This window comes from Hemiscyllium ocellatum, chromosome 1 (genome assembly GCF_020745735.1).
Source record: "Hemiscyllium ocellatum isolate sHemOce1 chromosome 1, sHemOce1.pat.X.cur, whole genome shotgun sequence".
NCBI lineage: Eukaryota > Metazoa > Chordata > Chondrichthyes > Orectolobiformes > Hemiscylliidae > Hemiscyllium > Hemiscyllium ocellatum.
In genome coordinates, this window is record NC_083401.1 from 68,199,424 (window position 1) to 68,213,490 (window position 14,067).

Sequence of the window (14,067 nt, forward strand, 5' to 3'; positions counted from 1 at the left end):
TTCTTTATCATACCTGCAGGAGAGGCCAGAGACTGTTCCACATCTGGCTTTCACATGAGGCCTAGGTGTCCTCTTAATCATGACTCAGATAGGAGAGGCCAATTACACTTTAGTTTCCCCAGTGGAATACAGTATTTATATACATTTTGCCTTTCAATAATTACATGCAACATTGATGTCATTGTTCCTTCCCAATCAATCTTTACATCTAATCCTATAAAACACCTGATCAATAATGGACAACCCTGTGACTAGCCCTTTGGTTCCCCATGATCTCACAATGTTTACCACACATCATTATCATGAGGCCTTGAGATCTTACAATGTATCCTATTAATTCACATTCCACAGTTAATGGTTATACTCTTCTTTTAGATATTTCAGACTTGCTTATCTCTAAGGACAGCTTGAATTCTGATATTTATTGTATTCATTGACATCCCTACCAAATTATGTAAATCATCTTATATTTCAACTGCCCTAATACAAGAAGATGCAAATTTCTCCTAATTCCTATAAAATTCATAATATCAGTTGTAATATAAAGTTGGTTACGTAGAGAGGTTTTTGCTTATATCTAATGTTAGAATTATTTAGCCAACAGGTTGTGAGCAGCTTCTGTCCTACCTGACCTTGGAAGATCAGGTAAATACTGCCCCTTTATCTTGTAACTGCACCATAATTCATGCTAGCCACATACTGTCCTTTAAGATGAAATTTTCTGACCCTACTCTAAATATTCTACATTTACTCTTTATCCGATAAGACAACATCTATTCCATTGATACGGCTGAAACTCAATCACTTTCCCAGTTCAACGAACTTGTCTGAACTTCTTGGTTTTGACAAGTCATAATCTCGTCCTTTTAACTTATCACTTGTCTCTGTTATTGTGGGATTCTTGCTACAAACTTCAGGCTGTGTTCCCAGACATCTCTTATCAGACCGTCTCTTACAGACATCTGAAACTGTGGTTTGTACAGAATTCCCTATATATTAATTTGTAAGATTTGTTGTTCAAATTAGACCCTGCCACCTTGGATTTATCTCTTTCTCAAAGCTACCATGGTGCTAACTTATGATCTCACTTTAATGCTGACCAGCAAGTTGATCCTATTATTGCAATTAAAAATCTCTGCCATATTTATACCAATGGGCAGCCATTTTGTGCCAAGGGCTACCCCAACTGTAACAATACGTAGGTTGCTAGAAATATATTTCCACAAGTCATTTGTGGTAAGTTTGATTAGAATCTGTAGGGCATTGTCATTCATTTTTAAACATATAAACTTTCCACAGTACATCATAAAAAGAAAATTCTAGAGGGGCAATGATGTTAAGTCATTATGTCGTGTAGATTTAATTATTTTTATTAAATCTATTTTTGTCATCAACCATTCAGAGATGTTATTACATACTTCTGGAGCAGGTCTCAGGTCTCCGGTCCAGGGTAGGGAAACTATCACTGTGCCACAAGAGGACTCCTTTTACATAGTGTATAGTATTTTTTAATTACCTTATTTTTCCTAATCAACCTCTTCAGAGATGTTACTGCACACCTCTATAGCAGATTGAACTTGAACCCAGACCTCCTGGTCCAGAGGTAGGGACCCAACCACTGACCACAAGAAAACCCTCATTATGTAATATAGAAAGACCCAATTTTTATTTGACATACTTGTTGACAATATATGTTAATATTGGCTTTATGTCTTTATCATTCAGATAATAACGATTTGTCACTATTTTGAAAGGTGTGTTGGCACTCTTAACACCCACCTATCTTACTTAAGACAGCTTTTAATGTGCAAATTGGCATCAAAGGATTTACTTTGCCATTTTCCAGTATTACTGCTCAGTAAGTAATCCATCCCCAAGAACTCCCAATCCAAACTGTGCTTACCTAATCGTCAGACTGGGCAACCTGACTTTGTCCAGCCTGAATAAGGGAGCTGCCTTAGAATACCTATTTGGCACCATAAAGTAAATGGCCAAACTCTCAAAATTATGACCACTTATTCATGATGATTACAGGACGCCATTGATATGACTGTTACCATTCAGCCACCCAAAAGTCAAAGTAAATTTTAGAATTTTAGAATCAGGTATCTAAACATACTTAATGACTTTTCATTTTAGCCTTGCAAATGCACAAATATCTTCATGGATTGATGCTGCATTCTTTATATATGTTGTTTAACATTACTCAATCACCCCGCAAACTCTAACACATCAGTAAATATCACTTCTGGATTTTCTTTTCATGAACCTGTTCAGACACTTTGTGACAGTGGAGTGGCAGGGCTTGAATAAAAGAGATACAATCAGAAACTTAGACCACTCGACCTCTGCAACTGTTCACTTATACACTTTAGCAGATGAAAACGACAATTGAGCTGCTTTTTCTGATGCTGTCTCAAACATTGGTTTCACTGGGGACTAGCAAAGCTTAACTTCATATGTCTTCTATGCATAGAAAGTAGAAGTCTTCAAATTAATAACTTAAAATTCTTTGAGAGTCTGATCATTTTTTTCTTCACCTCTAGGTGGCAAGTGCAAAGAAAAATACCATGCATACCAAAAAGTGCTACACCCTCCAGAATTAAGGAAAATATCGAGGTAATATTTTTGGCAATGGCATAAGATTTGCAAACTTCAATTTTACATATGAGTATGTAATTAAGAATATTTGTCATGCTTCAGAATGAATAATGCAAGACCATTACAATCACAGAAAGATGTTAAACATGTATGCTTGGCATAACAACAGAAATTATGTGCATTTACACAGTCCTATAATGCTTCATGGAACAAGGAGAAGTTAGGAATGGTGACCAAAGGTTTGGTCAAAGAGGCAGGTTATAAAGAGATGGAAATGTAGAACGAGTTTGGAAACAAATCCAAGACCCGTTATATCTAAGCAACTGAAGGCAGAGCACCCAGTGACACAGTGAACAAAAGGAAATTTACAAGAGGCCAGAAGAATCAAGAATTCTAGAAGTGAAAAGTGTAGGGCTGGAGGAAGTGAAATAGTTAAATGAGAACAGGAGATGTCATAAAGCGAAGCTGATGAAAATATTAAATTTTGAGGGTTTGTTGGGACCAGCAGCTGGTTTAGGTCAATATGGAGGGGACAGATATGTGTTATAAAGATGTCGGTGTACTGTACCTTTAAGAGAGTTAAAGCTCAGAAAAACTACCTGACAGAACCAAGTGTCCTGAAGAAAAATGTAACATTCAGTCGAACAATTTGATAAGCTGGTTGCCTGGAAACAACAAAACAGATTCAAATTAGGCCAATCGGTTTAAATTATACCCCCAAAAAATACCAAACCCCAATCCAGTTTGAATTTAGTATATTGACAATCTTAAAAACCAGTGACCCAATCTGATGCTTTATGGGTATAAGACCAGGAAAAATTGAACAGTTTGGAGGAGAACTGCCAAGCCACCAGCATGTAAAACGACCACCCAAAAAATAGCTCTCTTAAAAGGTACCTTTATTGATCATTAACCTGTCAAGCAGAAGAAAAGAAGACAGGAATTCAGAAAAAAACTGAAAGCTACCTGGTTTTAAGATAAGAAGTCGTGTTTTGTAAATCTTAATTGGGAGTTTTATCAGATGAGTATTATCGAAGGGAAGGTAAAAGATAGATTAGCGGAAGGAATGGTAAGTAGTTGTTAGTTAATTATTCTTTGTTAAACTTTAAGAAATAAAGTCGTTAATTTTTACTTTAACTAGTTTTGGGCATACTGAATTTTCACAGATTACTGCACGGGATAAATCTTTTCTGTGTTGCTGTTTTTAAATTAAGCAAGCGTGTTTACCCCATGTTGTAACAGTTTGGGGGCTCGGGTCCATGACTTGAACTGTTTTAGACAGATTTGAATAGATTTGGAGGTACGAAAAAAATCCAGATAATTTAAACACTTGCAGTTTAGTGTCCAAGATCTTTAAATAAAATGTAGTTTGTTCACTTTCGGTGACTTGATTAAATTTGAAGTGAGAGAAATGACTCTTAAAATTGCTAAAGAGGTTCTGGGATTTGAAAAAGATTCTCAAATTTCCCAAGAAATTTCAGAAGGAAAGAAAAAACCCATACTTTTTGAATTAGCAAATAAGTTAGATTTGGGTTGAATCAAGGATAAAAGTAAAGCTGAAATTGTAAGGGAATTACTCAAACACTGAGGTGCATCAGAGAAACTGACAAGTGCAGTAGAGTTAGAAAAATCTAAATTAGAATTGAGGAAAATGGAGTTAGAAGATTAACAAGGGACAGAGAAAGAGCGAGAGGAGAGAGGGCAAGAGAGGTAAAAGAGAGAGAGAAGATTCCTGGCTGAGCACAGAGAGAGAGAGAGGAAAAAGAAAGAGAAAGTTCTCACTGAGCAAAAAGAGAGAAAATTTGAACTTATGAAGTTGCGACTTAGTCAGCAAAGTCAACTTAACAAGTTAGTGATTAAAAGAAAAGGTAGTGATAGATATAAATATGTCAAAACTCTGCCACATTTTGATGAGAAAGATGTTGAAGTCTTCTTTATTTCAATTGAAAAATGGCCAGGCAGATGGAGTGGTCCAAGAATTTATGGGTAATGCTAGTTCAGATTAAATGATAGGCAGAGCTAGTGAGGTACTTGCTGCACTGTCAGATGAGGGGTCAAGAGATTATGAAGAGGTTAATCAGGTTATTTTAATGATTTGGGACCAGAAGCTTATAGACAGTGGTTCAGAAACACAAAGGAGGAACTGGGTGAGACTTATGTTGAATTTGAAAGAATTGAACATAGTCATTTTGATGGATGGGTGCATGTTTTGAAAATAAATAAGATCTTTGAGGCTCGAAGAGAGATTATTCTGCTGGAGGAGTTTAAAAGCTCATTTCCAGAGATGGTAAGAATTCACGTGGAGTAACAGAAAGTTCAGGAAGTGAGAAGGGCAGCAGAATTAGCAGGTGAATACATGTCGGTGTATAACACAAGCTTCCAGCCAGAATTTCATCCTGTGAGGAGTAGAAGTTGGGAGAAGGGGAGATCCTATGTTACAAAACCAAGAGTGGAGAGCACTGGAAAGAATTTACTACAGGATAAGAAAGAAGCCCAAGAGGGTGGAAAGGAGGTGAAAGGCCTCAGGGGTTTCCACTGTGGTAAAGTGGGACACGTAAAGTCACAGTGCTGGTCATTAATAAAGGTGCTGTGGGAAAAGATGTGGTAAAAGAAGCTAAGCCAGTGACATTAGTGAAGGTCGTAAAGGAGACCCCAAGATAATCTAAGGAGCTGCAGGAGAGTGCACAGCCTAGACAGGGACTGAGTATGAAGTTAGTACCTGATCTCTACAAAGAATTTACTCAGAAAGAACAGAGGGAGAAGGACAAGAAGTTATCATTTTGAGAGATACAGGATCTAACCAGACGCTGATAGTGTGAGATGAGTGAATATGCACTCTTTCTGATCTGTTACCAAAGAGGTGGTAATATGTAGGATAGATGGACAGAAATTTAGCATTCCCCTCTGTAAGATCAAGTTGAGTGCCAACTCAAGACTGGGGAAGTTGCAATGGGAGTGATTGACAGATGTCAGTCGCAGGAATTCAGTTTGTTCTTGAGAATGATTTGGCAGGATCCAAGGTGGGAGTGACACCCAATGTTGTGGAGAAACATAAGGAGAATCAAGAAACTGAGGAGTTAAAACAGAAATATCTTGGTATTTTCCTAGATTGTGTGTAAACCAGATCTCACTGTCATAAGTCACAGCACAAAGCAAAAACTAAACAGAAAAATTAAGGCATTGAGGTTCAGTCAGCAAATACCCTGTGTGATGTAATGGTGCAGGAAAAACCTGAACAGGCAGAGGGTCAGACAGAAGTATTTAGTCCAGAAAGGCTAAGGGACTTGCAACAGCAGGACATGATGATAAAATATATATATGTGGTTGCGTACTCTGAAAAGGAGGCAGGGAATATTCTGGAGGGTTATTATCTGAAAGATAGAATCCTAAGGCAGAAATAAAGACCACGGCAGGTTAGTGCAGAGGAGAAATGGGCCCAAGTGTACAGATTGTGTTGCCAGTAGCACATAAACAGAAGGTGTTATGGGTTGCACATGAACTACCTGTAGGAGATCATCTGGGGGTATACGAAAGATTCAGGCTAAGGTACAAAAACATTTTTATTGGCCTGGAATGCACAAGGATGTGGTTACCTTATGCCGTATGTGTCATGCATGCCAAATGGTAGGTAAGCCACAGGCAGTAATAAAACCAGCACCTCTCTTGCCCATTCCCACATTTGAAGAACCTTTCACATGGGCTATGATTGTGTAGGTCCCCTCTCAAGAGCTAAAAGTGGGAACCAGTACTTGTTAACCATAATGGATGTGTCTACCAGATTTCTGGAGGCAATTCCATTACAGAGTATCAAGGCAAAAAGGGTAGTAGAGGAGTTCATAGCTTTCTTCACACAGTATGGGCTACCCAGAGAGATTCTGTTGGACTAAGGGTCAAATTTTACTGCTAGGCTGTTTAAGCTTTCTGATGAAGAGCTTATGCTCAAAACGTCAACTGTCCTGCTCCTCAGATGCTGCCTGACCAGCTGTGCTTTACCAGCACCACACTTTTTGACTCTAGTGTCATTTATTACTTTGCTTAGGATCGTTGCAATGCAAGGGTGCAGATATGCAATTAAAAGAAATGCACGTTGACTCAATTATTCAACTGCTTGTGGATGTTTACAAAAACATTACATTTATTAAGGGCCACCAGGAACAAATAATCCTTTTTTCAGATTGACTGGCAGATTTACAAAATTATTAAACCCAATGAGGATACTCCATGGAGCCCTGTATGTATACTTCTGCAAAAAGAGCAGTTGAATGGAATAGATAGTTTGTCTAGTTAAATTGATTACATTACATTTTGATTCAGGAAGCTCAGTATTCAGGTAGTGGGATTCCTCAGAGAGTAATGTGTTATGATCCCAGCTGATGGTAATATTGGACAAATCAGATTCCAGAATGAAACCTGACCTTGACACAACATAAGTTATTATTTTTGCGATTTGCTTTCTATGGTGGTCATTCACTGAACATATCCACATAAATCTGCCAAAGTACTTTTAACCAAAAAACACAAGATTATTACACAAAAGAATAAAAAAAAGGTAAAAAAAAATAAAAAAACAAAAATTTTGAAGATGTCATAAATAGCAAAATAAAATATTTAACTGTTTTTCCCTGCAATAGACTTTATGGAACACTCAGCTCCTACCTTCACTTTAAAAGTCTTACTCAATTGAGGAGGTCACGAGCATTTCCTTTTGGTGATTTTTTTGCATATTCATGAGAAGCAATACTCTCCATCACTACCAAGACACACAGACAGACTAACTCACTAACCTTCTTTACTGAACTCTTTAAAAAAAAACTCAGAACTTTTACCAGGCCTATCTATTTGGATTGCTTAAACAACTACAGACCTCTTTCCAGATTTGATGATCTGGAAATCAAAACAAAACTGCCTATCTGCTGGTCTGGTTCTTATCTTTTCTTCACAACTGAAACCACTTCAGGTCCTGAGCCTCTCCTTCTGTAAATCATAAACTCACAGTTTCAGCACTGTAGAGCCTAGTTAGCTTATTAGGTCATTCAACGTAAGTCACATACCTTCTTAGAAATGATCTGAACTTACTGTTTAAAATGAATTTCTGACCTTTGAAAATAAAGTCACAGAATGAAAATGTCAAAAAACTCTAATTCAAGATTGTAAACAATAACGCATATTAGACCTTTAGCACAAGTGCAAAAGCATAGGTTCTCATTTGAGGCTTAGTCCAGTAAACATAATGTAAAACAGCATATATTGAGTGAAGTCAAAGCTGCATTCCAATGTCAAGGTTATGAGTCAGGTTAAACACTGTATCCTAGCATTACTTAGATTGTGAGTCCCATTAAGATACTAATTGTTGTAAATATGTTGAAGAATTAGGATGAGACATCTGAACCAGAAGTGGAAACTTATATGAGCAGGGATTCAAAATTATAAAATGTGAAAATTGACATAAGTACTTTAATTTAAAAAATCATTCTTGGGATGCGGCATAATTTGCAAGATGAGCATTTAATTGCTCGTTTTTAATTGCATATGAGGAATTGGTGATGCGCCGCCTTCTCGCAATGATGCAGTGGTGAAGGTATTCCACAATACTGATAGAAAGTGATAGGGTTTTGATCCAACAAGAATATAAATAAGATATGTTGAATTCAGGCAACACATAACTTGGAAGCCATGGTATGCCAGACTATGCAGATCTATTTTGCAAAGCAGACACTGTAGCCTTCAGAAATCATTTGATTAACATTTTTAGTATTTTCTATTCATTCCTTTTAAAGAGCTTCTGACATAAGTAAATTAAAAGCATCCTTTAAAGTTTTGTATGTATCTGTGTAGATGTATTCACAATATAAAATATTTAACTCAAGATTTTATATAATAGGAACATAATATATATTTTATAAAACAGGTCTTCGATTTCATGTTGTCGAAGGAAGATATGAAACAAATTGAATCATTTGATTGCAATGGAAGAGTAATAGTGCCAACAATAGAAGTAAGTCTTTAGAAAAAGTCGTCATGGTTTGGGTGTGCTGGTGTTAGACTGGGCAAAGTTAAAAATCACACAACACCAGGTTATAGTCCAACAGGTTTATTTGGAACTACTAGCTTTCAAGGCACTGCCTCTTCATCAGGTGGTTGCAGAACAGGACCACAAGAGACAGAATTTATAGCAAAAGAGTTACAGTGTCATGGAGCTGTAATGATATATTAAACAAATTTTAGATTAAGTCTTTCAACTTTTAGTATGGGATATGCTAGTTTTGGTTCTTTAATATGTAAATCCAAGAACTCCTTTTAAGTTATATTCTCAAGATAGCCTCAACTTTTCTAACAATAGGTGCCATCTCAGCTCAGACAATGCATTAAACATGTGAGGTTAAAGTCTGTGTCTCAATATTGAGTCAGATTTCTGTCACAACACTATTTCTTTCAGAAACTCAGCACCCATGGACGAGTCAAACCAGGAACATTCCGCATCACAATAGACGTTTCAGTACTCTACATCAGCATCCGCCATGATGACGGCATCAGGACAACAGCCTCAGTACTCAACACCAACAACTGCCCATCTCAGAGCACTGTCCTACAACTTATCCACTTCATCCTCGACCACAACACTTTCACCTTTGACAACCAGTTCTTCATCCAGACATCCAGAACAGCCATGGGGATCAAATTTGCACCTCAATATGCCAACATTTTCATGCACAAGTTTGAACAAGACTTCTTTTCTGCACAGGTCCTCCAACCAGCACCATACACAAAATATATTTACAACACTTTCTTCCTCTGGGCCCATGGCGAGGAATCTCTGAAACAACTACACAATGATATCAATGAGTTTCATCCTACCATCAGATTTACCATAGACTACTCTTTAGTATTTATCTAATTTTTGGACATATGTGTCTCCATCAAAGATGGACACCTCAGCACCACACTCTACCGCAAACCCACGGATAACCTCACAATGCTACACTTCTCTAGCTTCCACCTGAAACATATTAAAACAGCCAACCCCTATAGACAAGTCATACGCATACACAAGATCTGTTCAGATGAGGAGGAGCATGACGGACACTTCGAAGTGCTCAAGGATACACTCAAAAGAACAGAGTACAATGCTCAACTCATTAACCACCAGTTCTGACATGCCACAGCGAGAAACCGTAATGAGCTTCTCAGGAGACAGACACGAGCTGCAACTGATAGGGTACCCTTCATTGTCCAGTACTTCCCGAGAGCTGAAAAACTACGCCATGTTCTTTGCAGCCTGCAACACAGTATCAATGAGGATGAGCATCTCCACTTCTCAGCTTTAAGCAATCACCAAATCTCAACCAGACCATTGTTCGTAGCAAACTGCCTATCCTTCAGGACAGCATTGACCACAATGCCATACAACCCAGTCACGGCAGCCGCTGCAAAACGTATCAGTGTCGACATGGATACCCACCATTACATGTGGGGAAACCTCCCACCATGTATGCAGCAGGTACTCATGTGACTCGACCAATGTTTTCTATCTCATACGCTGCAGGCAAGGATGCCCTGAGGCATGGTACATTGGCGAGACCGAGCAAACACTATGACAACAGATGAATGGACACCACCTAATGATCACCAGGCAGGAGTGTTCCCTCCCAGTCAGGGAACACTTCAGTGGTCAGGGACATTCAGCCTCAGACCTTCAAGTGACCACCCTCCAAGACGGACTTTGGGACAAGCACAGTGGCCAAGCAGAGGCTGATAGCTAAGTGCGGTACCCATGGGGACGGCCTCAACCGGGACCTTGGGTTCATGTTGCACTACAGTTGACCCACTGACCGACTGCACTATACACACACACACTCCTACATACTCTCAGACTCTCTCTCATATGCACACACTTGAAACCCCTGCACCCTCTCACACTCACACATACTTGACCAAGCTTACTCACACACACACTGTTTCATATGCACTCACACCCACATGCACACATTCACATGCACACACACTCTTTCTCTCCTACGTGCACACACATAAAAGCTTATGGGGTGAATTTGCATTTGCAGAATTACTTTTTTTTGCTCAAAAAATGCATAAATCCATGTATGATTCTGTAAGTCCTCCATTAGAAGTAGAACCAGTCTGTCTCAACACTGGGACACAGGCAGACTTTAACCTCACACATTTAATGCATTGTCTGAGCCGAGATGGTACCTATTAGAAAAGCTGAAGCTATCTTCAGAATATAACTTAAAAGGAGTTCTAGGATTTACATAAAGAACCAAAAATGGCATATTCCCATTCTAAAAAATGAAAGACTTAATATAAAATTTGTTTAATATGTCATTACAGCTCCGTGACACTAATCCTTTTGCATAAATTCTGTGTCTTGTGGTCCTGTTCCACAACCACCAGATGACAAGGCAGTGCCTCGAAATAAACCTGTTGGACTATAACCTGGTGTTGCGTGATTTTTAGAAAAAATAGACTTCATAGTTATGTCTTGAACTGGATACACAGATATAAAGAACAATATAAGCAACTTGCTTTGTAACTAATGGCTTTAAACATGCAAATTGCCAGACAGTTTAACCTTGGGGAATCTCCTTAAAGATGTTATGGCAACTGAAGGGTTTGAGTTATAGGGAGAGGGTGAACAGACTAGGGCTTTTTTTCCCTGGAGCATCAGAGGCTGAGGGGTGACCTTAAAGAGGCATATAAAATCATCAGGGGCATGGATAGGGTCAAGAGCCAAGGTCTTTTGCCCAGGATGGAGAAGTCCAAAACTAGAGAGCATAGGTTTAAGGTGAGAGGGAAAGATTTAAAAGGGACTTGAGCGGTAACCACAGAGGGTTGTGTGTTTATGGAACAAGCTATCAGACAAAGTGGTGGAGGCTGGTACAATTAAAACACTTAAAAGATATCTGAATGGGTACATCAATAGCAAGGGTTGAGAGGGATTTGGGTCAAATGCTAGCAAGTGTGACTCGGTCAGATTGGGATATCTGGTTGGCATGGACAAGTTGGACCAAAGAGTGTGTTTCCGTGTTGTATCACTTTGTGTGTGCACCACTCAAAGATGCCAAAATGAATGGCATTTGTTTGGATATGGGATTTCAGGTGGCATGAGGCCAGATGAGGGGTGGCCTGAAATGTATGAACATAAGCTCTTCCTGGTTCAGAAGGAAAATGTTATAATTTTTTTAAAAACTTATCTTGCTTGGAACTCTTTAAGAATAAAATTTGGAAGCAATGAGAATACATTAGTTATAATCAGGATTTAAGATTACAATACTTGTTGAGAGAAGAGAAAATTAGCATCTCCGCTGCTGAAAGACAAGTTTAGATAACTGCCTCTGTGCAGAAATATACACACATCTAAGTGCCACTGACTCATTGTGAGACTAGTCAGAAATACTACAGGTTCTAATTGTTCTTTCTTTACTTTCGTAGAGAGGCGGTATGAGAGTTTGGAGAGATTCAAGTCATCCATATTTCCCTTTTAATGAGCCTTACTGAAGATCAATTGACAGATTCCAAAAATATCTACAACATATACTGGAAATTTTCCTTTTGAATCAGCTTTGAAATTAAGTCTTCTTAAAATTGGTGGAACAATTAAAAAGAAATAGAGAAATAATTTTAATATCATGGATATAAACACTAAAATAATTAAAACTTCACTGATTTCTACTGAACCTGATTGGCTAAGGCAAGTAGAGGTGACAAATTTTACTTTAAAAACTGAAAATCAAACAAAATATTGGTTATTTCTAAGCAAATTAATAAATGAACATGGCATATTCATCAGTAACATGGAGTGCAAATTTGAAGTGAGTATAGAGGAACAACACATAAGATCCAGAACTTCCAACAAGAATATAATTCTGTAGAATTTCTGTATGCATGCAACAATGTAAAAATTTAACCATTTTTACTGACTGTCTTCAGCATATCAAACATTAAATAAACTGTTTGCAGCTAAATGTAAAAGTGATTTGTTTTTCTTCAATATGCTATTTTACAATGCAGTTAATGTTAAATACACCATAATTACATAATGTACTTGATCAAATATGTCCATTTTTTAAAACAGCATGTGGAGGTGCAGGTCAGGTGAATTGGCCAAACTAAATTGCCCATAATGATAGGTACATGAGTAGGGGAATGGGTCTGGGTGGGTTATTCTTCGGAGGGTCGGTATGGACTTGTTGGGCCAAAGGGCCTGTTTCCGCACTGTAGGGAATCTAATCTAATCTAATCTAATCTAAATACATTTCCATAATTTTAAAAAGGAACAGTTTACTATGGCTTTGAATATACTGCCAATGGTTAGACAGAGAGAGCTTAGAATGGAATTTGGAAAATGGTTATTTGGTTTGGAGCAGTAGACAGTGCTCCCTTAGTAAAAGGTGGATTAGCCCATACTGCCCCCCCCAAATAAAATTAATTCTGATGAAATCAAAAATTCTGAAACCGCAGTATACACTGAAATTAAGGCTTACTTTTTGGAGACCATTTCAGGCAATGAAGGTTTAGTAGTACATCCTAAAAATGCAATATAATGGACAGGGTTTCTACCTCCTCCTCACTACATTAAAAAACTTCAAGGTTCCCATTAACATTGAGGAGGATCAATTAGCCGCTTTGCTCACATCCTTCACTTGCAAGCATGTCTTAATTCTCAGCCTGATGTGCATGCAACCCATTCAAACATCATTTAGTTTGTAAATGTTTTCATGTCATCAATCCCAGTAATGATCACTAATTAAAATTTGGATTAAATATATCACATAGCAACAAATGAACAGATATAAAATTCATATTCTTGATAACAAGAGACAACAACCCACAGCATAAAGATCAGGCTCGGGGCAGTGATGGCTAACTCCTGGATTTTCAAGCTCTACCATGTAGGAACCTTGAAGCTAGTCATGAGACACATTAGAGAGGTAGCTCAAGGGAGGAAATTTGGATGACACATGTCATCTGCAAGCCTGGAATAATCCCTTACTATAAAAAGTTAGCATTGTAGTAATCTGCATAGTCAGTGCAGTTCCTACAATGTAGGTCAGTTGCTAGTGAGGTTGCAGCAAGTGGTATTACTAATTTGCCACCATTACTGCAAATGTTACTTTTGGTAGTTCTATCTAAGACTGCTGTAATTTGAATAATCCAGAGTAGGAGGATTGTGGATTGCCGTCATATCTCCTTTGTGATATTTGACAAGCATGTTTATTTTCTTACTCCTATTCATCCTCCTTTAAAAGGCACAATTTTAATCTTGTTTAACCTATATAGAAAGTGTCTTATGGCAATCATGAAATCCCAGTTTAGTAGATACAGCGGGAGACATTGAAGCAATGTGCAGTATTGCTGTCACCTTTTAAATATAAAAGCACTTTTATGTACCAAGAACACTGAATGCTTCCAAATGTAGTAGTAATAGAGAAATGAGAAATGTAGTTTTCT

The 14,067-nt window shown here is 37.9% G+C and overlaps 1 protein-coding gene across 2 annotated transcripts in view; it reads left to right on the top strand.

The window, feature by feature from the left end:
* akr1a1a (aldo-keto reductase family 1, member A1a (aldehyde reductase)) overlaps positions 1-12,197 on the top strand; it is a 32,580-nt gene extending 20,383 nt beyond the window's left edge. Inside the window, exons 6-8 of one of the 2 annotated variants that reach the window (XM_060829814.1) lie at positions 2,547-2,619; positions 8,510-8,600; positions 12,053-12,197. In XM_060829814.1, the coding sequence (XP_060685797.1) occupies positions 2,547-2,619; positions 8,510-8,600; positions 12,053-12,114 (226 nt within the window). In that variant the 3' untranslated portion in view covers positions 12,115-12,197. Of the gene's footprint in view, positions 1-2,546; positions 2,620-8,509; positions 8,601-12,048 lie in introns of both variants that reach the window. The other variant, XM_060829805.1, reaches the window with a different exon arrangement.
* Positions 12,198-14,067: the final 1,870 nt, after the last annotated feature.